Genomic DNA, 20314 nt, shown 5'->3' on the forward strand with positions numbered 1-20314 from the left:
ATAGATTCCATATAACACAATCCAAAAATTTTCCAATGTCTCTCAAACATGAGTAGCACCGTATATCTACAATTAAACCATTCCATATTCCCAAATCTATTAAATTGAATTACAGTTCGATGCATAGATTCCATGATCAAAACATGCTTCATTTCATTGGTTAGGATATGCGTTTTGAAATTCAAACTTTTCTTATATCAATTCCATTTAAGTCCTAATATTCCCAAAATTTAATCAGAGACTTACCAATCCAGAAAAAGTTTACTACTTTCACCAAACTTTGTAGAGGTCGATTCAATCAGTTACCGATGGACGCTTCATTTTGGTGTATATCTCTCTCTTCTTGCCCTCTTGATTTCCAACGGCTAGTTACATAGTCGACAGCTGGTATTACTTACCATAAGTAAACGTAAAATTCTTTAGGCAAAAGTTAAAAAAAAAATTACCCTTTCCAATTAAGTTTTAATTATTTTTTAACTCAATTAAATTCATTAATTTTTATTAACAGTCTAATTAAATCTCTATTCTTTCTTTTTACCAATTAAGTCCATTAATTTTTTTAAAAAATTCAATTAATTTCTAATGCTAACAGTATCCAAAATGTTGTTTAGTGTAAGGATCCTATTATTTTAAGAGTGCGAATAATAACTGCTCTGAATATTTTAAAGTCACGCCTATATCACATGAAAAAGAGAAAGCCACTTCTTCTTTATTTAACTTACGTCATATCTCCTACAATCGTAGAATCTCATTCTAGAATTGGTCTCCCTTCATGGAGTGTATATCTTTGTGATTTTATTATAAAAAATATTGGAGGTGGTGGGATATAATCTAACTCAACAATTTGCACTCACCCTCTACGTACAAATGAGCGTGATGAAGAAGACGAAAATATTACTGCCATTTCAGGTGAGAAAAGAAATCACTATTTTTCTTTGTAAATTAGGATTTATAGATACTAATTGTATAAAAATAAAAAAGAGGTGACTTTCTCTCCCTCACATAATATAGGTGTGACTTTAAAATATTTAAAACGGTTATTATTCACCCTCTCAAAATAATAAGACCCTTGCATTTAATGACATTAAAATAAAATAAAAACTTAATTGAACTTTTCTAATAAGTTGAAGGTAATTTTTATAGCTTTTGCCAATTTTTTATAATGAAAACCTATTTTATACCAAAATGACTATTAATTACATTTTTCTCATTCAAAATATAATGAAATGAGAAATAGCACTTTATTTTATTTGATGATTCCCTATTTGAAGCTTAATGAGATGAGATGTATTGACTGCCATGACAAACATAAACATGGATGATAATTAGTGTGGATTACTATTATCAAATTACTAGTTCTGAATTTTTGCATTACACTCCATACAAGATTAGTCATATATATTTTAAATTTGTACCAATTTAGTGGATAGATTTAAATAAAGACACCTTTAAGCTATTTTGAATCTGTGAAAATTATTCTTATATATATATATATATATATTATATAATAAATATATGGTGTGTATAATCTAATAACAAAAATCCCTAAAATTGGTTTTGATGCTGGTTGTAATTTTAGCCACCATATATATAGGAGATTGAAGAAAGATTGATTTATCATAAAATCATGGTGGCAAAAGCCTCTAGATCAATCATAGAGGAGATTGATATAGTATAAAGAATCGGTAACTAATTAATTACAATAAGAGAAAGTTGAAAATTCTAATAGCAGGGGCCTCTAGAAAAATAATATAATATATAGGGACGAATTTAGCATATCTTATAAAGTAAGGTCTGTTATAAGTAAATTGTGATTACCGAAACAAATAAAAAGAACTTTCTAAAAGGCGGCAGTAACGTATAAAAAACAGAATAACTAAACAGACATTCACTCGGATTTGTTGATAATATAGTCTAGTCGGTGGTGTGCGCCTAAAACTCATATTCACTCTGTAACAAAGATCACTTAGAAACCCTAACAACGCAGAATCCGTTGTTACAATGACGAAGAGAAAGTTTGCGATGGAACAAGATCAGATGGCCTGCAATAACGGAAGGACATGGAAGAGAGAGCATTTGCTTGGAAAAGGAGGTTTTGGGTCTGTCTATTTAGCCAAACTGAAGAGACCCGAATCGAAGAGTCAAATATATCCTTCGGTTATGGCAGTGAAATCAGCAGAGCTTTCCGAGTCAAGTTCACTGCAGCAAGAGAAGGAGGTTTTCAACAATATTTACGGTTGCCCATTTATTCTTCAATGTTACGGTGAAGAAACTACTTTCAACAGGCATTGTCAGAGGTTTTACAATATTTTATTAGAGTATGCTTCTGGTGGAACTCTAGCTAATCTTATCGAGCGATCCGATGCTCGTGGGCTGCCTGAGTCTGATGTTAGGAGATATACAAGGTGTATTCTTGAAGGAATACGTTATATTCATAGCCGTGGTTACGTACATTGTGACTTGAAACCTGAGAATGTGCTTCTTGTCTCTACGGAGAACGGTGACTTTGTGCCTAAGATTGCGGATTTTGGGTTGGCCAAGAAAGTTGTGAAGAAGAGGAAAGTCGCAGATTCTACTGCTGGCGGGACTACCATGTACATGGCTCCTGAGACTGTGGTTGATAATGTCCAAGACTTTCCTTGTGATATTTGGGCTCTTGGTTGCATTGTTTTTGAGATGTTCACTGGGTCTCCGCTTTGGTATGATTCTGATACTACATCTGATGAACTTATAAAATCTATTGGCGATAGACATGAATTGCCTGAAATCCCTTATGATATTCCAGAAGATGGGAGAGCTTTCTTGAAAAAGTGTTTAGTGAAGAATCCTATGTTTAGATTAACCGCTGACATGCTATTAAATGAACCCTTCGTATCAGGATTAAGGGACAACAAATGCAGCGACATTGCTGAAAATTCGGTTGAAGGCCAGAGGAGATCTTGCGATTCAAGTCGTTCTAAAGATTTAGAATTTATATCCAAAGAGGATTATACTTCCTCTTCTGTACCATATGGTCGGCTGCTCCGTGTTGTTCGTACTCAGGGAAGACAGTTTAAGCAACCGGCTCGTGTCTGCTAAAATTGTTTAGTCACGTTGTAGCTCTTTCTAAGTCAGCTGCGACAAATGGTTCTAAATTGTTAAATGGTGCGCAAGTGCCGGTCAACTTTACACGCGAAGAAACAGTTCGGGATTGTAAGTTGGGTAATAAACAGAAAGATGGTTAACTTGAGTAAATTGTAACTTAGGAAAATTAACATAATACTTGCAAAGAATCAATTTTGTGTTGGTAGAATATCGAAGTCAATGTAAATTCAGAATGTGGCTATATTATTCTTTTCATTGATGATTTCCAGATTTTTGTAGTATTAGATATTTTCTCAGCCCTGGAATGAAAATAAGATCAAGAAAAGTAATGGAAACTTTGTTGATACTTTATTGCTTCAGTTTCTAATATCAGTTTGCTCTTTCTGTGTCTTAGTTCTGTGCATCATATACTGTGTCTTAGTTCCGGCAATTTCATGTCTTTGTCATTGCTGAAACAGAACCATGATCATGTCTAGTCCAAGAAACATGAATTCATTGTCTAACAGCTCCGATACTACAAGTGTGAAGTTTCAGGGTTTACTATGATCATGGCTAATCTTAGGAGCATGAATTTTCCGAATCCATTATATGCATGCACTTTCAGCAATTGGGTTGTTTGCTTAACTTACCAGCAGAATTCTTGTCTTCAAAATTTCATCTAATATGGGAACTTCTTGTTCAAACCATTCTTCTAAAGAGTATGCCCATGTCAAATTCCAGAGGCAATTCTTTCTTATATATAGTGTCCTGAATGTTATGTCTCAATCCTTATAATGTCAGTTCTTATTCACTAGATGCTGACCCGGAGTCGGTTTTAAAATTTTGCTAGCAAATTAAACTCAAAATTGCGACTGCTCTAACCAGAATTGTGACGGTCTACTTAGTTCCGACATCGCAAAACATATCCTAAATCAGTTGTCATAAGCATGTCCTTAATCTTACATGCTAATTAAGCATAATCCTAATCCAATGTGCTTGTTTGTCAACATTAAGTCCTTGAATCTTGTGGCCCCTAATTTAGGTTGTTGGAGAACAGAACCATGTGATTGGCTTATGAGGAATGACCCAAGAAGACAGTGTCACATAGTTCTCAGCTACTAACTCAAATTCTGAAGGATTTTTCCCACAATTCATTTCATCTATATATACCTACTAATCAATCTGGTGATCACAGACAACTGAAGCACTCGCATTCTCAGGATAACTTTTCCTTTCCAAAAAAGAAACCTTCTTATCCCACTAAATACCAAAAAAACCAGAAAGAAAGAAAAAGGAGAAAGGGAAAATGGGTGTTCGCTTGCCTGGTGTTCTTGCTAAGCAGATTTTCAACTCGTCTGTGTTGACTGCAACTAAAGCATCTCCAACTTCTTCAGAAGTTCCTAGAGATTCACAGCAGTTTATGTTGGTGAGGCACAAAAGAAGAGATTTCTAGTGCCTGTATCCTACTCGAATCAGCCTTCATTTCAAGATTTACTCGAATCAGCCTTCATTTCAGGAAATTTTGTAGGACGTGAATTCCCAATTCAATGTAAATATGTATTCTTAGAGGATAAGACAATTTTTTTTGCATAATGAGAAAGATTATAGGATACAAATTGTTTTCTTGCATACTCATAATGTTCTCTACAGTTTTCATTACTCTGCTCCTTTGCCAAAACTAATCCACCTAGTAATTGATTGATTTCACTTCCCTGATTAAGTTATCAATTAACATAATTATTTTGGAAGAAATAGAGTTCTCCGAAGTATACATCTTACACCAGTGCAGATAGCACTGGTTTGACCTATGCACATCCATATGGACTGTAACCATATTGATTTCTATTGAACAGCCTTGTGCCAACTCTTTTCTGCTACTAAAAGTACTCTATTTAATTAATGGAAGAGTGAAGTTCAGTTTCAGCAATTTTCAACAGCATAATCAAAAAGCCATTTGGCTGTGTTTCTATAGCAAAAATCATGTTCTCAATTGAACTGATTCCAGGATAATTTGATAATAGAAATATAAAGCATCTGCCAGAGTAGTCTAATAGCATTAACCTGGAAACCAGCACCCACAATTCTTTTTACTCTGAATAGAAGATTCAAACCGAAGTACTATGTTTTTGTCCAAATTGGGGAACCTGAAAAGGAGGCTGTGATACGATCCTAACTGAATTATGCAGCACTTTCAAGGTTTAGTGAATAAAGATGAAAAGAGTTTGGCTTTGATCATCCAATGTGTGGCTTGATAATTCCCTTCAGAGAAGACAATTTCAATTTGCTTACAAAAGTTAGGTAGCTTTATCTTAAAATCTTTCCTTCTGTACTAGTAAGAATATTCTTCACCTGGCTTTTTATTTTTTCCCTCTTATGATTTCTTACAAATATTATCTAACTTTTATCATAGATTAAAAAGAAACATATGATAAATCTGTTGTTTCAAGCATGTTCCTAATCCTCTCTTTTTTCCTTTAGAAATGATTAGACAAATATCATTCAAGCAATGGAAAGATGTTCCTAATCTAAAAATACAAACTCAAGCACATTTTATCAATATTAATTAGCTGGTCCCCTATTGTCTTATCAGAGTGGACCATATTGTTTGCATAATAAAAATTATGAAGGAATATGAATCCTGTGGCCCATAGTTGATCATTGAAGGACATAACCATGTGATACCCTCATGAGCTATGACCCAAGCACTCACCAGCAAATGGTTTTCAGCCAGTAACTCAGATTTTGCAGGATTTCCCACAAAGATCACTTCATCTATATATATACCTACTAACCGATCCGTTGATCACAAACAACTCCAGCATTCACATCCCCTGCAGATATCTTTTCCATAAGCAACAATCTTCTGAGCTACTATCAGAAATTCTTTTCCCATCAAGAAACTATAAAATGGGTGTTCGCTTGCCTAGTGTTCTTGCTAAGCAAATTTTCCGCCAGTCTGCATTTGTAGCCAGTAAAGCATCTTCAGCTTCTTTGGACGTCCCAAAAGGATTCATAGCAGTTTATATTGGTGATGCCCAAAAAAAGAGATTTCTGGTGCCTATATCCTACTTGAATCATTCTTCATTCCGAGATTTGCTTAGCATCGCCGAAGAGGAGTTCGGTTTCGATCATCCAATGGGTGGCTTGACAATTCCCTGCAGAGAAGATACTTTCAATGATGTCATTTCCAGCTTGAGTAGATTATGAGAGAAAAGAACTCAAATTAACAGCAAGAGCAAATCTTGTAGGACAGGAATTGCCAATTCCATGTAAATATGTAACATTATTGGATTAAACAATTTTGCCTAATGAGAAGAATTATTCTATAATACATTTTGCAGTTTGAATCTAGTAAATGAATGAATCCAGTAACCTGGATCAGTTCAATGGTAGATGTTATCGATTCAAATAAAATATTTTCGTATAACCATATTATATTTGGTTTTGATCACTTGTTTTCCAATATGTCAACTTCCCCTAGCTATGGCTCAATTGGCGACTCTTCTGGTACATTTTTGTGGGGAGCAGTCTCTGGAAAATGTGCAATCTCTGAAAGTTTCTGGAATTCATTTGATTATATTTGGCCTGTCCTAGAGAACTAAATCGTGCTAACACCTCTGGTACAATTATACAGTTTCAAGTAGTTGATTATTAAATCCAAGACAATTCTATCCCCACTTTCCTGTGTTCAACTCTAAGTATGAATTATACTTCGGAATCAAAACTTATGTTCGTTCTCCTGCATTATCTGACATTCACTTTATTAATTAGTTATACAGATAATTATCTTGACAAGCAACATAAAATAGGAGAAAACTAAACTTGCTGTGATATTAGTATTCTGCAATGTTGGTGCCCACTTCTCTAACTCAAGTGAAAAATAGAGCTCTCTCTATCCATTTTAGGCTCAGAATCTCGAAAGACAGAAGACAATTCTCATCTTATCTCTGCCTCTACCTAAACATTGCATGACAAGAATTTGGTAGGAGTGTTTATTATAACATGATAGACTAAGTTTATCTAAGAATTTCTCATTTAATTATGTTTCAATACGTTATTGAAGGCTTAACACAGAGCAAAGAAATGGGAAAATGCGAGCTATACGGTCTTTCATTCACACGATTTCATATATCTACAAAGAGTTACAAGAGATTACGATAGTCAGCACTAAATTATAAACATTTCTTGGCAGGGAGTTTGAGAGAAAAGAAAAGAAGTTTAACAATTTATCTGTAAGAATTTATCTCATTACAAGAAGTATTTACATCAATTCTCACATTCCTGGCATACAAAATTGTTTGTGCAATTAGTGTAAATCAAGTTGCACTCTCTTATGCTCTACTCGAGTTAGAAGTGGCATTAATGAATATATCTTCTGAGCAAGGAATCGTCAGACCACCCATTGGATGAGCATAACCGAATTCTTCTTCTGCCTTGTTCAATAAATCTTGAAAAGAAGGCTGGTTCAAGTATGAGACTGGAACTAAGAATCGCTTTTTAACTGTCTCCCCAACATACACTGCCAAGAAACCTTTTGGAACATCTAAATATTTTGAGGTAGTTTTCTTTGCAGCCAACATAAATGCACGGAGAACACTAGGAAAACGTACAGCCATGATTTATCAGTGGAGAAGGGACTGGATCGAGAAAATTCACTTGACAACTCTGTTGTTTTGAAAGTAGAGTGTTTGAAGAGATCGAGTATGAATATTTGGTTGGCTATGAGTCAGGTAAGTGAAGATATATATAGATGGAATTTAGTATTGAAATTATACAGTCAGTGGCCAGGAGCCATTTGGTTGGGGTCTGATAATGAGATGGTATCACATGCTGTTGTCTTCTAACTAACCAACATGGGAAAAGAAAATTGAAAGACAACGTGCCCTACAATATTTACAAAGATCAAGAGCCCAGGGGCCAAGCTGAAACTTGGAAAAGGACAGTTGGAAATATCAATGCTAATGTAGATGTAAAGTTAAGCAATTGTTGGACAGAAAGATTAGATTCATCCTTTAGACAGTTAACTAATGGCTTGTGAAAAGAATCTAGTGGTTTGTGTTCATTGTAGCAGATAATCTCTTTAGAATGCAGGACATGCTTAAGACATCTAAGCTTGATATTGTTGGCAATGATGTATGGTTAATTGGCTTATGGGTAGGCTGGTGGACATAGTATATGCAATATGAAACCTCAGTACCCTACATTGGTTGATTGGTCATAAGGCAAGTCCATGTGAAGCCCTCATAGGCTATATTCTAAGCACACTCCCATTAATTGACCGTCCATGAGCTATGTCCTATGCAAATTATTTTTGGCAACTCAATCTCAAAGTTTCTATATTCTCTCCATCTATATATATATATATATATATATCTCCATATATTGAAACCAGCAAAAGCAAACAGATTCCTTAAGCAATTAAGCTTCAGAAACCCTCTATTTTCTTTTCTCGTACAGTTTAATCAACAAAATCACCATGGTCAGACATCTTCCTGTGGTTCTCGCCAAGCATATTCTTCAAAGATCGACAGTATCTGCCAATAAAGCATTCTCAAGATCTTCAAATGTTCCCAAAGGTTTTCTAGCAGTTTACATTGGGGAGACGGAGAAGAAGCGATTTTTAGTTCCTGTAACCTATCTCAATGAGCCTGCATTTCCAAGATTTGCTGGGCAAAGCAGAAGAGCAGTTTGGTTTTCATCATCCAATGGGCGGTTTAACGATTCCCTGCAAAGAAGACGAGTTTATTAATGTTACTTCTAGCTTGAGTAGATCATAACAGAATGCAAACTAATGTAACAGAAAAACAATTTTGTTTTGGCACAAAGTGCCAAGTCAATGTAAATACTAATGACTTTCGTTTTATACAGTAAAGCATTATATTTTACCAAATGAGAATTGTCAAAACATTATTACTAGCCATATCATTGGAAACCAATAGAAGGTGGATTATATGTTAGATAGATTAGTGCAGCTTTATGTTGGCAGAAATTAATGGCCTGCATTGTCCTCCTGTTCTTTTTTTCTTACTTCAACTTGTCTTGATGATAATATTTGAGGTCTGGTCAAGTGGTAAGTGAGTGAGTTTGGCCTTTATGACGAGTTTAAGGATGTTGGGCAGTATTAAGATTATCTCTAAAAGAAACTGAACGGACTTTACTGCATTTACTGAATTATTAAGTCAAACTAGTTTCATTTTGTCTATGAAAATCTTTCATGTCCAATGAAGAGTTTGGCAGAATTGAGAAATCTTTGGTGGTGAAAAGAGATAATTGCAGGCCTCTGTCTTTCAGGATCCTCTGCTTATTCTGCATGAAGGGTAAAAGCTATTCCTAGAACAAAAATTTGGAAAAGAAAAACTATAGGACAGTTAGTAACATCTTTGACAAAAAATGTAGGAAACTTTATGATGTCAACATTGTTGCTCTTTCTCTTACTCTCAACAGACAGGAAAATGAGTTATTTGAAAACTTAAATTTATAATTGATGGCTGGAAATGATCATGTTCAGGTCTTGTGTCATATTTTGTTTTCTCTTTTCAAAATGCTTGAAAATAATATTTTGTTCGTTGTAACAGTTTGATTTAACGATTTTGTTATCAATTCAGACATTAATTATATTGATCAAGAGACGAAGAGTCGCATTAAGACAAAGAAAAAAGAAAATTGTCAAATTTATATTTACAATGAGTTACAATTCTCATACAAAATTTTGCACACTCTTAAGTAAAAGGTCTTCATTTGTGATCTACTAAACTCTCAAGGATGAAGTGACATGGATGAAAGTCTCCTCTTTGCATGGAATTGTCAACCCACCCATTGAATGATTAAAACCGAACTCATCTTCAGCTTTACTTAACAAATCTTGGAACCAAGGATGACTCAATGAGGATATTGGAACTACAAAGGGCTGCTTCTCGGTTTCGCCAACATAAACTGCTACAAACCCTTTTGTCACCCCTAAAGACCTTGTAGCAGCTCTCTGAGTAACCAGTACTGACCAGCGGAGAGTCTGCTTAGCAAGAACTCGAGGCCCCCATGATAGAGTTACTGATGAATCTGTAAGCGAAAAATATTTGGAGGTTTGCTGTTCAAGGGAAAGGTATTAGTCAAGAATAATAAGAGTTGAGTTGATATTTGCGTCTGATCGAAGTAGATGAATATATAGATAATTGAAAGAATCATTAAAATGGAAATCCGAGGTTAGTGGCCCAGAGTCCATTGGCTGTGGTATTGCTTAAGACATATTCCATAAACTGTCACATGGTTCTGTCTTTGGCTTCATTTGTTGAAAAAAAGCAATGCCTAGTCCGAAGGAGATGAGGCAATTGCAGACAAGAAAAAGATTGGAAATGGATAGATAATCAATCCTTACTTAGATTTAAAATCGCCAATCACTTAGATTCTGGACATGCTTGAGACAGCATCATAAGGGTATGCTCTCAGAAGAAGAACAAACAAAAAAATATGTAAGATAAAGGAAATGCAACTTTCGAGTTAGATGATATGTGCCTCTCGATTTAATCCTTCTCTGCTGGTAAAGTAATCGTACAGTACAGCTTATTGAAAAGGACAATAAATAAATATCTGCAGATTTTGATTCCAAAAATATCAAATGCACAAATGAATGTTGAGGAAAATTCAGGACTAGAAATAATTTGGAGTTAAAAGAACTTATAACTGATAATTATCTGAAGTTTTCGTATAATTAATTAAGAATATAACAATTATATTTGCTTTCCCATCTCTGCCTAGACTGAAAAACTCAGAAAATGCAGAAAAAGTCTATAAAATTGCAAGGAAGGGTCATGTTATAGTGCTTGAAGCAACTTTCTTTGAAGCTACTGCAGATGCACGGAGGAAGCTATAGCGTCTCTTTGCTGATGTTATTTCTGCAGAATAAAATGAAGTAGCTTCGTTGGCTGTGAGCCAAGTATAATGCGGAAAGAATAATCTGTAAAGAATGTGAGACTTGGTTGCCTGTAATGTAAGTAAGTATGTGCATATACATATAGAGAAGAAATCCTGTAGAATCTCGAGTTAGTGGTCAAGAATTTTTACTTTGGGGTTTACCTAATTAAGACATAGCTTGTGAGATGGTATCACATGACCTTGTCTTCCAACTAATCAACCTAAATAAGGGACAGAAACTACAATCTTTCACACTAAGTCCTTGTATTGGAGACAATGTGCCCTAAAAGATTGGAAAGGGACACTTGGAAATCGGTGTTGATACGTACTGAAACAGAATTAAGCAGCAACCATGGATTATATTAGGTACAGAATTCAGGTAAATCAGTTCTTGTTCTTGAATTATGTGGCTATTGAGTGAGGGACAAATTTTTGACAACTATCATACCGCATGTACTAAATAATGTACAAGAAATAGATGACGGATAAGAATAAGCAGCCAGCTTTGTAATTCTAATGCACCAAGAAAAACTGTGTGAAAAGAAGTGAAAGATCAATTATGAATAATGCAGAACATAGCATATTTGGAATTTTGTCAGAACAAGTTTTCAATGAAAGAATGGATTGAATTATGAGATCATGTTTCAAATGCAAATATTAGAGATTTCCGACTGATTCAAGCAGCCAAGCAAGAAAATCCAGCTGTAATTGACAGAGCAAATGAGGAAAGCACCAAAATTGGTTGATTGGGGAAAAGGCAAGTCCAATGTGAAGTGTGAAAGTTTGTAAGATGTTGGTTTTATTTATTTGTGATGCTATACATAAGTATGCTGAGATTACATGAGGTTTAAGTATCCTGTTATATACAAGATTTTGATTGTATCAGAGGTTTTACAATATTTTATTAGAGTATGCTTCTTGTGGAACTCTAGCTACTCTTATTGAGCGATCCGATTCTCGTGGGCTGCCTGAGTCGGATGTTAGGAGATATACAAGGTGTATTCTTGAAGGAATACGTTATATTCATAGCCGTGGTTACGTACATTGTGACTTGAAACCTGAGAATGTGCTTCTTGTCTCTAAGGAGAACGGTGACTTTGTGCCTAAGATTGCGGATTTTGGGTTGGCCAAGAAAGTTGTGAAGAAGAGGAAAGTCGCAGATTCTACTGCTGGCGGGACTACCATGTACATGGCTCCTGAGACTGTGGTTGATAATGTCCAAGACTTTCCTTGTGATATTTGGGCTCTTGGTTGCATTGTTTTTGAGATGTTCACTGGGTCTCCGCTTTGGTATGATTCTGATACTACATCTGATGAACTTATAAAATCTATTGGCGATAGACATGAATTGCCTGAAATCCCTTATGATATTCCAGAAGATGGGAGAGCTTTCTTGAAAAAGTGTTTAGTGAAGAATCCTATGTTTAGATTAACCGCTGACATGCTATTAAATGAACCCTTCGTATCAGGATTAAGGGACAACAAATGCAGCGACATTGCTGAAAATTCGGTTGAAGGCCAGAGGAGATCTTGCGATTCAAGTCGTTCTAAAGATTTAGACCTTATATCCAAAGAGCATTATACTTCCTCTTCTGTACCATATGGTCGGCTGCTCCGTGTTGTTCGTACTCAGGGAAGACAGTTTAAGCAACCGGCTCGTGTCTGCTAAAATTGTTTAGTCACGTTGTAACTCTTTCTAAGTCAGCTGCGACAAATGGTTCTAGATTGTTTTTGTTTTGACAGGCTATGCCATTATATGTTAAATGGTGCATAGAGTGCTGGTCAACTTAGTAAATTGTAAGTTATGAAAATTAACATATAATACTTGCAAAGGAACAATTTTGTGTTGGTAGAATTGCGAAGTCAATGTAAATTCAGAATGTGGTTATATTATTCTTTTTCATTGATGATTTCCAGACTTTCGTAGTATTGGATTTTTTCTCAACCCTGGAATGAAAATAATATCAAGAAAAATAATGGAAACTTTGTCGATACTTTATTGCTTCAGTTTCTAATATTAGTTTGTTTTCTCTCTATCTTAGTTCTGTGCATCATATACTCTATTTTGTTGAACACATGCACCCAAGTAGTTCTGTGCATCATATACTCTGTTCCGCAGGATTCTCTTCTCCAACCAAGGGATGGATCTAGGGGAAATTGGGTTCAGACCAATAAGCTTGAAATCAATGGAAAACAATTTGCATTTTGATACTAGAACAGTAGGTTGGGGCCTTCGGTCACTCAATAAATCTGATATAAATAATAGAGTTGTGGAGTATTGAAATTACTATTCCGTAAATATAATTGTTTTTATCAATGACTCTGTTTACGATTTTAGCTAGCTATTTGCTTGTCTAACTAAATAGATCCACATTTCCATCTTTAGTGAACCACCCAATGAAGTATGCTTACTTTTTCTAAAAGAAATTTTTTATCCCGTATTTTTTAGGAGAAAGGGTTAATTTGTTTTCTCATCCTATATTAAAGGGTCAAATTTATTCAATTTAAATTCTTTTAATAAATAATCCAATGAATTTATATTCAAGGTTAATTATATCTAATTTAGAATTTTTCAGCAAATAGCCCTTTGAATTTGTCGCTAAAGGTTAAATATATTTATTTTAAACTTTTTTAGCAAATAGCTCATTGAACTTATGTCTAAGGGTCAAATATATATAATTTAAAATTTTTTAAAAAATAAAATAACATTAAATCTTAAGTTTTAATTGAATATAAAAATTAAAAATAATATTTATTTCATTAATTTACTGAATAATATCTAGTGGCACACTATATAAGAGTGTATTTTGATAAAATTTAAAATTTAGATTTAGTTGATCCATAAATGATAAGGATTAAATAAGTCACATTTTAATTTTTTAAGGATTAAATAAATCAAATTTCAGTTTCTAAGGATCAAATAAGTTAAAATTTATCATTTTTTAGTCTAAATCCGAATTTTAAATTTTTTCAAAATAATTCTTATATAGCGCGTTACTAGATATTGTATCAATGAATTAATGAAATAAATATTATTTTTAATTTTTATTATTTAATTAAAATTTAAAAATCTAATATTATTTCGCTTTTTTAAAAAATTTAAATTTAACCTTTGACATAATTCAACAGGTTTATATCCCTTATTATAACTGCTAATTGTTACCGTCACCGGGATGTGAAATTTTTTCACATGGGCCATTATGGATAACTCCACGGGAGTGATGTAGAGAGGTATAGTCAAAGGCAAAGACATATCAATCTAACTGGGTCAGCATATTTAAATGAAATAGAGCACTTTTAAATAAGTTAACATTGTTTCTTCTTGAAATTTATAGAATTTATAGAATCTATTTATAAATTCAAAGTTTATATACTTTAAATGAAGTAGCAATGATACTTAATTATGTCTATAATGTAGTTTATGTCAATTAATTGACTGATTCAACTAACCTGGAAAAGGTCAATGGTATAAGTTATCATTTCATTTATATTTTCATTGTCCAGCAGGATTTGATTGATTCATTTAACTGTGGCCTACCGCTCAAAGGCCTGTGCAAATATGGAATTGTATTGAGTCAATGAAAAGGAGCTTATATGTTGAACATCTTATCTAGCTGCCTTGACATAGAAATCATTGATTTACGCTAATTAATCTGATATCCTCTACTATTACTGTCATGACCGGAATCACCAATTTGTGAGTGCTGCAAATATAGCAGCTTGAACATGTTTAGAAGTGTCAAAAGCTATTTAGGAGTTGATTGTGGAGACTGAGAACAAGTAGTTTTGTAGTTCCAGTCCTATGGCTGGATGAGCCTTTGTTCCAAGCATGCAATGTTGTGCCAGAAGTACTTTTTTTTTGGTAGAAAATATCATCTCATATTGGCAGCTACTAATTCAATAAACATATCAGAAATATCTGCCATGTCAACTTTCAGGACTTCATATTTATTCAGTTGCAGTTCTTTCACTTTCCTTCACTCCCTATATCTTGCTGGTCTATGAAAATATCCTGAACCAAATGTCCTTAACTTAATCTCATTCAACCAAAAAAAAAAAAAGGAGAAATCGTTGGAGGGAGGTCTTTCATCGTCGGACAAAGCGATGTATGCAAATAGATTTCAACGCAATTCATCCAGCGTTCTTCAGTGACCATCTCTCATCATGGACCTGAGATTCATACGCATCTGTGTGAAAGGTTGGTCCTTTGAAAACAGGGATTCTTGAGCTGAAGGGAAAAGAAGGAGAAGTCCCGGTAGGACTCACACGCAAGACTCAATATGAGAGCACAAGAGGAATTCCTACTCCAGGGGGGGTAAATGTATGAAATTTAATTATCCAAAAGTGACTGGAAATAGAATGGAATTTGTTGTTGGGTAGTCTAAAAGTGGCATTCAATTGTTAATCAAGAAATATCACAAAGAGAAAAAGGAAAAGATTAAAATAACAATTTCTATGTGAGAACATCTGTCATTTGGCAGATGAAATAACTATTTACATTATATAAGAGATTTCTGTCATACAAAATTGTTTGAGTAATTATTTTCAAACTGTATCCTCTTATGTTCTACTCAAGTTAGAAGTGACATCAAAAAAAGCATCTTCTGTGCAAGGAATTGTCAGACCACCCATCGGATGATCATAACCAAATTGTTCCTTTGCTTTGTTCAGCAAATCTTGAAATGAAGGCTGATTCAAGTATGACACTGGAACTAAAAATCGTTTCTTCCCTGTCTCCCCAACATACACTGCCAAGAAACCTTTTGGAACATGCAAAGATCTTGGGGCAGCCTTCTTTGCAGCCAACACAGATGGACAGAGAACACTAGGCAAACGTACAGCCATGCCTTCTCGGTTGATGTATGTGAGCAGAAGAGACTGGATCTAAATAGCTTTGTTGTTTGAGGGATAAGGTATTTGTTTGTAAGCAAAGTATTTGAAGAGAATGTGGAAACTTTGGTTGAATTTGAGCAGAGCATGTGGATGTGTATATCTAAATATATAGACATCCTGTACAATCCAGAGTTAGTGGCCAAGAACCATTTGCCTAGGTCTGATAATGAGATTGAGATAGGGAATGAGATGGTACCACATGCTGTTGTTTTCAAACCAATCAACAAGTCCTTGATATGGACCTCATATGTTAAAAAAAGACAACATGCCCTACAATTACAAGATCACGAGAGCCTATCCTGGACAAAGCAAAAGATTGGAGATCAGTGCTGATGTTGATGTAAAGCTAAGAAATTGTGGGATAAATAGATTAGGTGCGTCCTTGAAATAATTAGTAAACGGTTTCCAATTAAATAATTACTGGATTAGGGACATACTTGTGACAACTAGTGAATGGCTGTGTTCATTACAGTAGATAATCTCTTACAAATTACTGACAAACTTGAGATGGACCGCATTGTCTAGTAAAAAATTTAATTAAGATATATGATTAATGCTAAAGTTCAGAAACATTAAGCTTAGAGAAGTCCACGACTCAAAAATAATTATCATTATACATACAAATGTATATATTTGGGACACTAACATGAAAGACCAATCTATGGAAATCTGTAAGAAAGTGTGTAGGGTATTTATATGGGCCACCCACAAGAAATGAAATTTATTAGACAATGTCTCGTGAAGAGAATGTGAAATGAGTGGCCCTGGCAATTCCACAGAGGACCCGACCTGTTTCACAAGATAAAGTCTCCATAGCAATTGATATGGATAGATGACAAGACTATCAATTGCTGTCATGAAATCTCATATGTGGCTGCCGATACAACCCAATTTTTGTATGCATTGAGAAGGAGCAACAATGATAGTTGTAGGAAAAAAAATAAATAAATAAAGATTAACCGAGCTAAAAAAAGCGAAAGAACAGCTCTTCTCATTTGGTGGAAATGTACTACATTTACAAAAGAAAAAAAAAAAGAAGTGTTTGCATTTACATTCAACTGGCTAATTCTGCTTGACAAAATTGGTTTTCTCTGAATAGTGTAATTGAATTCACTTATGATCTATTCAGTCTAGAAGTCAGATGAATGAAAACGTCTTCTCTGCAAGGAATTGTCAAACCACCCATTGGATGATCAAATCCAAATTCCTCTTCTGCTTTACATAAGAAATCCTGAAATGAAGGCTCCTTTAGATAGGATACAGGAACTACATATAGCTTTTTTTCTGTTTTCACCAATATAAACTGCTAAGAAACCTTTAGGCACAGTGGAGGATTTTGAAGTTATTGTGTTTGTGGGTGATGTAGATCGGCTCAGAATTCTTTTGGCAAGAACAATAGGAAAATGTCTAGCCATGATGTTTTAGTAGAGAATCAAGAAAAGCATTCAAGCAAAGTGTATGAATGGAGAATAATTAGCTGACTTTGGTCGGTTGTGTTCCTGACTCCGATGAGTAGTATATATAGATGAAAACATTTGTGAAGAGTGTGGCTGTAATACAAATCATTTGGAGTAGTGGCTTGGGACAGCCTATGAGGACTTCACAAGGACTTGCCTTGTGAATAATCAACCAATGTAGGGTAGAAATGTTTCATATTCACCAGCCTAGTACAAGCCAATTAAGGTCCTGCTGAAGATTGGAAATGGAACATATAGACAAACCGTGTTAACATAGATGTTAGTCTACCTCTTGAATTAGGATGGCAGACAAATATTGATGGCAAAATGCAAAAACTAATGTCTGAGAAATTTCTTTTAATCTTTAGACATGATATATATCGGTAAGAAACCTAAAGTACGCACATGAGATCTCGAATAATTATATAATATGAAAGAAAATATTTGGAATGTATATTAATAAGAAGAGATCGTGACATACTTGTTGGAGAAAAAGAAATGAAATTGGCTTAGGCCATTTTGATTTAAGTAACTTTGTTCAAGTCTAAATGGGGAGTTAGATATTTAATGAATAAGTGCTTAATTTTTCAATATATATTTTTCTTACCATTTATACACTTAACATAAAATTGTAACCACATACATGCACATATTTACTGATGCTCACTCACTATATATACATGATAAATTTTTCAAGAAATGAGAGTATGATAACATAAATTCTTTTCGTCATTTCCATAGAAACAAGAGGAAATGAAGGCGTCTATTTAGTTGATGCAGGTCACAAAGTGAGACATCTTAGAATCATCAACTAATTGTCTCAACCATGTTCTTGAGCTCAGGATCATCAAGGCATACGTATCATCCCATTTCAAATCTTTTTGTGGACGTCCATTTGTTTATGAATGTGCCTGTAGGGCATTCTGGAGTTCTAACATGAAGACATGGCAGTGCCATAGTCACGAGTCACGACTCCACTCAATCCCCTATCTGCTGGTTGGTTAGAAGACAAGACCACATGACCCTTCATGAGCTATGTCCGAAGCATATGACAGCGAACAATTTTTAGCCATTGGTACTCCGGTTGTTAGAAGATTATCTGCATGCTGCTTCATCTATTTATAACCATGCATTGGAACCAAAAGTATTTGCAAACATAGGTTATCATATTCTCTACAAATACTTCCTTTACAATGCAGATTCAAGAGATCATACAGAAACAGATACAGCATGGCTAGACATTTGGCTGCTATTCTTGCCAAGCAAATTCTCCGCAGACCCTTCAATATATTCGAATAAAACATCAACAAGATCTTCAAATGTACCAAAAAGTTTCTTGTCAGTTTACATTGGAGAAACAGAGAAGAAAAGATTCTTAATTCCATTATCAATATCTGAACGAGCCTGCATTTCAAGAGTTGCTAGGTAAAGCAGAAGAGGAATTCGGATTCGATCATCCAATGGGTGGTTTGACAATTCCCTGCAGAGAAGATACTTTCATTGATGTCACTTATAGATTGAGTAGATAAATAACTAGTTTAATCACAGAAAACAATTTTGTATGGCAGAACTAGCCAACTTAAAGTCAATGTAAATACTAATTCCTTGCTAGAGAACACAACAGTTCATCAAATGAGAGACTATTATACAGCATGAGAAGTTATTTTGGTTATATCTACATCAGTACAAGTGGCTAATTTGTTTGGCCATAATACTATGCCAAATTAATTTCTTAGTCTCTCTCATTGAGGCACTTTTTTTTTTCTCTTTTAGTAAAAGGGCTAGAAATCAATTTTCAGGATATGCAACAGGCTATCCCAACTTGCTTGGCACAGTTGTAGCACCCATATTCTTTGTTTTGTTCATTAACATACTTTTCATTCCAAAGAGTTCATGGCAATCATCACCAGGTACCTTCGGTAGCGAGTTTCAGCAATATAATCAAATCATTGCTTAGTCTCACATATTTATATTTTATGAAGCACATCTCTGTTGAACTGATTTCATCTGTATAAGGTTTTATAATGGTCATTGTAATTGAAAATTGATGCAACTATATGCACATCCTATTTATGACATGTTTCTGCAGTTCTGCTTTCTTTTTTCCTTTTTCTAATCTTGGTTACTTTTTCTTGAACACAGTTCTAACAATCTGTAATTTGCTATTTTACTGTCCTCAGGTTCTTATTCTAGCCTATTTGATATTTTGGCCACAAATGATGGGACCTGTTTGATGCTGGCATTATTAATTTTCTCTTTAAACATAAATAAGAAATGCGGTGCTTTAAAAACTTTATTAAAATTTGATGGCTGGAAATGATCATGAAGTCAATTGTTCGCATTGAATTCTTTGCTTGCAGTAAGCTACTTGATCTTCTGAAATTTGTTTGCTCTATATGGGAGTAGCAATGTGACCTACTTCACATGCTCTTCACAAGGCCTTGTCTAGCAAATTTTCATTTTTTTGGTTGTCTATATATGAATTTTTTTTTCCTACAAATTAATGTTCTACAGCCATTAGTTTTGTTTGTCTCTATTCACGTTGTGGTGGTATCTAAGATTTTGTTTCCATATGCACTTGCAGACAATTCTAAGGCCTTTTTTTCTTCAAACTAAAAATTTAAAATCTTACTCATGGAGTGTAACTCAATTGGTACTACTAGAGTTGTTTTCAGGCTATGATCTTGAGTTTGAACCCACTTGAAACCATTTAATTGAAAAAGAAATTAAAGTGGGTCCATTCTATTGTAGGTCATTCACCAAAAACTGGTTGGAAATCTTGTGTTCTAACAAATACATAGATTCAAATTGCTAGCAAGTCTTTGATCATAAGTTGGAAGACAGAACCATGTGATACTCTAGCTGCTTGTCTCTCAGCAAAACCCCACTTGAAGGCCTCTAGACCTCTCATTCACACATCCTATGTTTTCCACGTACCAATCTGACTATATATATACACACACACACACATAAAAAAATGAAATCAATCTACA

At 34.4% G+C, this 20314-nt stretch overlaps 5 protein-coding genes and 1 pseudogene across 5 annotated transcripts; 4 read left to right on the forward strand and 2 right to left on the reverse strand.

The window, feature by feature from the left end:
- The first annotated feature begins 1911 nt into the window (after positions 1-1911).
- Positions 1912-3078, forward strand: LOC125370917 (mitogen-activated protein kinase kinase kinase 20-like). Its single transcript, XM_048378369.1, has one exon. The coding sequence runs from the start codon at positions 2002-2004 to the stop codon at positions 3076-3078; it is 1077 nt and encodes a 358-aa protein (XP_048234326.1). The 5' UTR covers positions 1912-2001.
- A 2703-nt stretch (positions 3079-5781) lies between these two features.
- Positions 5782-6392, forward strand: LOC107260798 (auxin-induced protein X10A-like). Its single transcript, XM_015715481.3, has one exon. It carries the CDS (start codon positions 5971-5973, stop codon positions 6268-6270), a length of 300 nt encoding a protein of 99 aa, XP_015570967.2. The 5' UTR covers positions 5782-5970; the 3' UTR covers positions 6271-6392.
- An 867-nt stretch (positions 6393-7259) lies between these two features.
- LOC107260799 (auxin-induced protein 15A-like) lies at positions 7260-7788 on the reverse strand. Its single transcript, XM_015715482.3, has one exon. It carries the CDS (start codon positions 7677-7679, stop codon positions 7395-7397), a length of 285 nt encoding a protein of 94 aa, XP_015570968.1. The 5' UTR covers positions 7680-7788; the 3' UTR covers positions 7260-7394.
- Positions 7789-8468: 680 nt separating this feature from the next.
- Positions 8469-8926, forward strand: LOC107260790 (annotated as a pseudogene).
- A 2765-nt stretch (positions 8927-11691) lies between these two features.
- LOC8284396 (mitogen-activated protein kinase kinase kinase 20) lies at positions 11692-12640 on the forward strand. The gene is made up of 2 exons (XM_048378370.1): positions 11692-11739; positions 11858-12640. The coding sequence occupies exons 1-2, from the start codon at positions 11692-11694 to the stop codon at positions 12638-12640; spliced, it is 831 nt and encodes a 276-aa protein (XP_048234327.1).
- A 2789-nt stretch (positions 12641-15429) lies between these two features.
- LOC107260791 (auxin-responsive protein SAUR21-like) lies at positions 15430-15950 on the reverse strand. The gene has a single exon (XM_015715369.3). The coding sequence runs from the start codon at positions 15814-15816 to the stop codon at positions 15532-15534; it is 285 nt and encodes a 94-aa protein (XP_015570855.1). The 5' UTR covers positions 15817-15950; the 3' UTR covers positions 15430-15531.
- Between the last annotated feature and the right edge of the window lie 4364 nt (positions 15951-20314).

This window comes from Ricinus communis, chromosome 8 (assembly GCF_019578655.1).
Source record: "Ricinus communis isolate WT05 ecotype wild-type chromosome 8, ASM1957865v1, whole genome shotgun sequence".
NCBI lineage: Eukaryota > Viridiplantae > Streptophyta > Magnoliopsida > Malpighiales > Euphorbiaceae > Ricinus > Ricinus communis.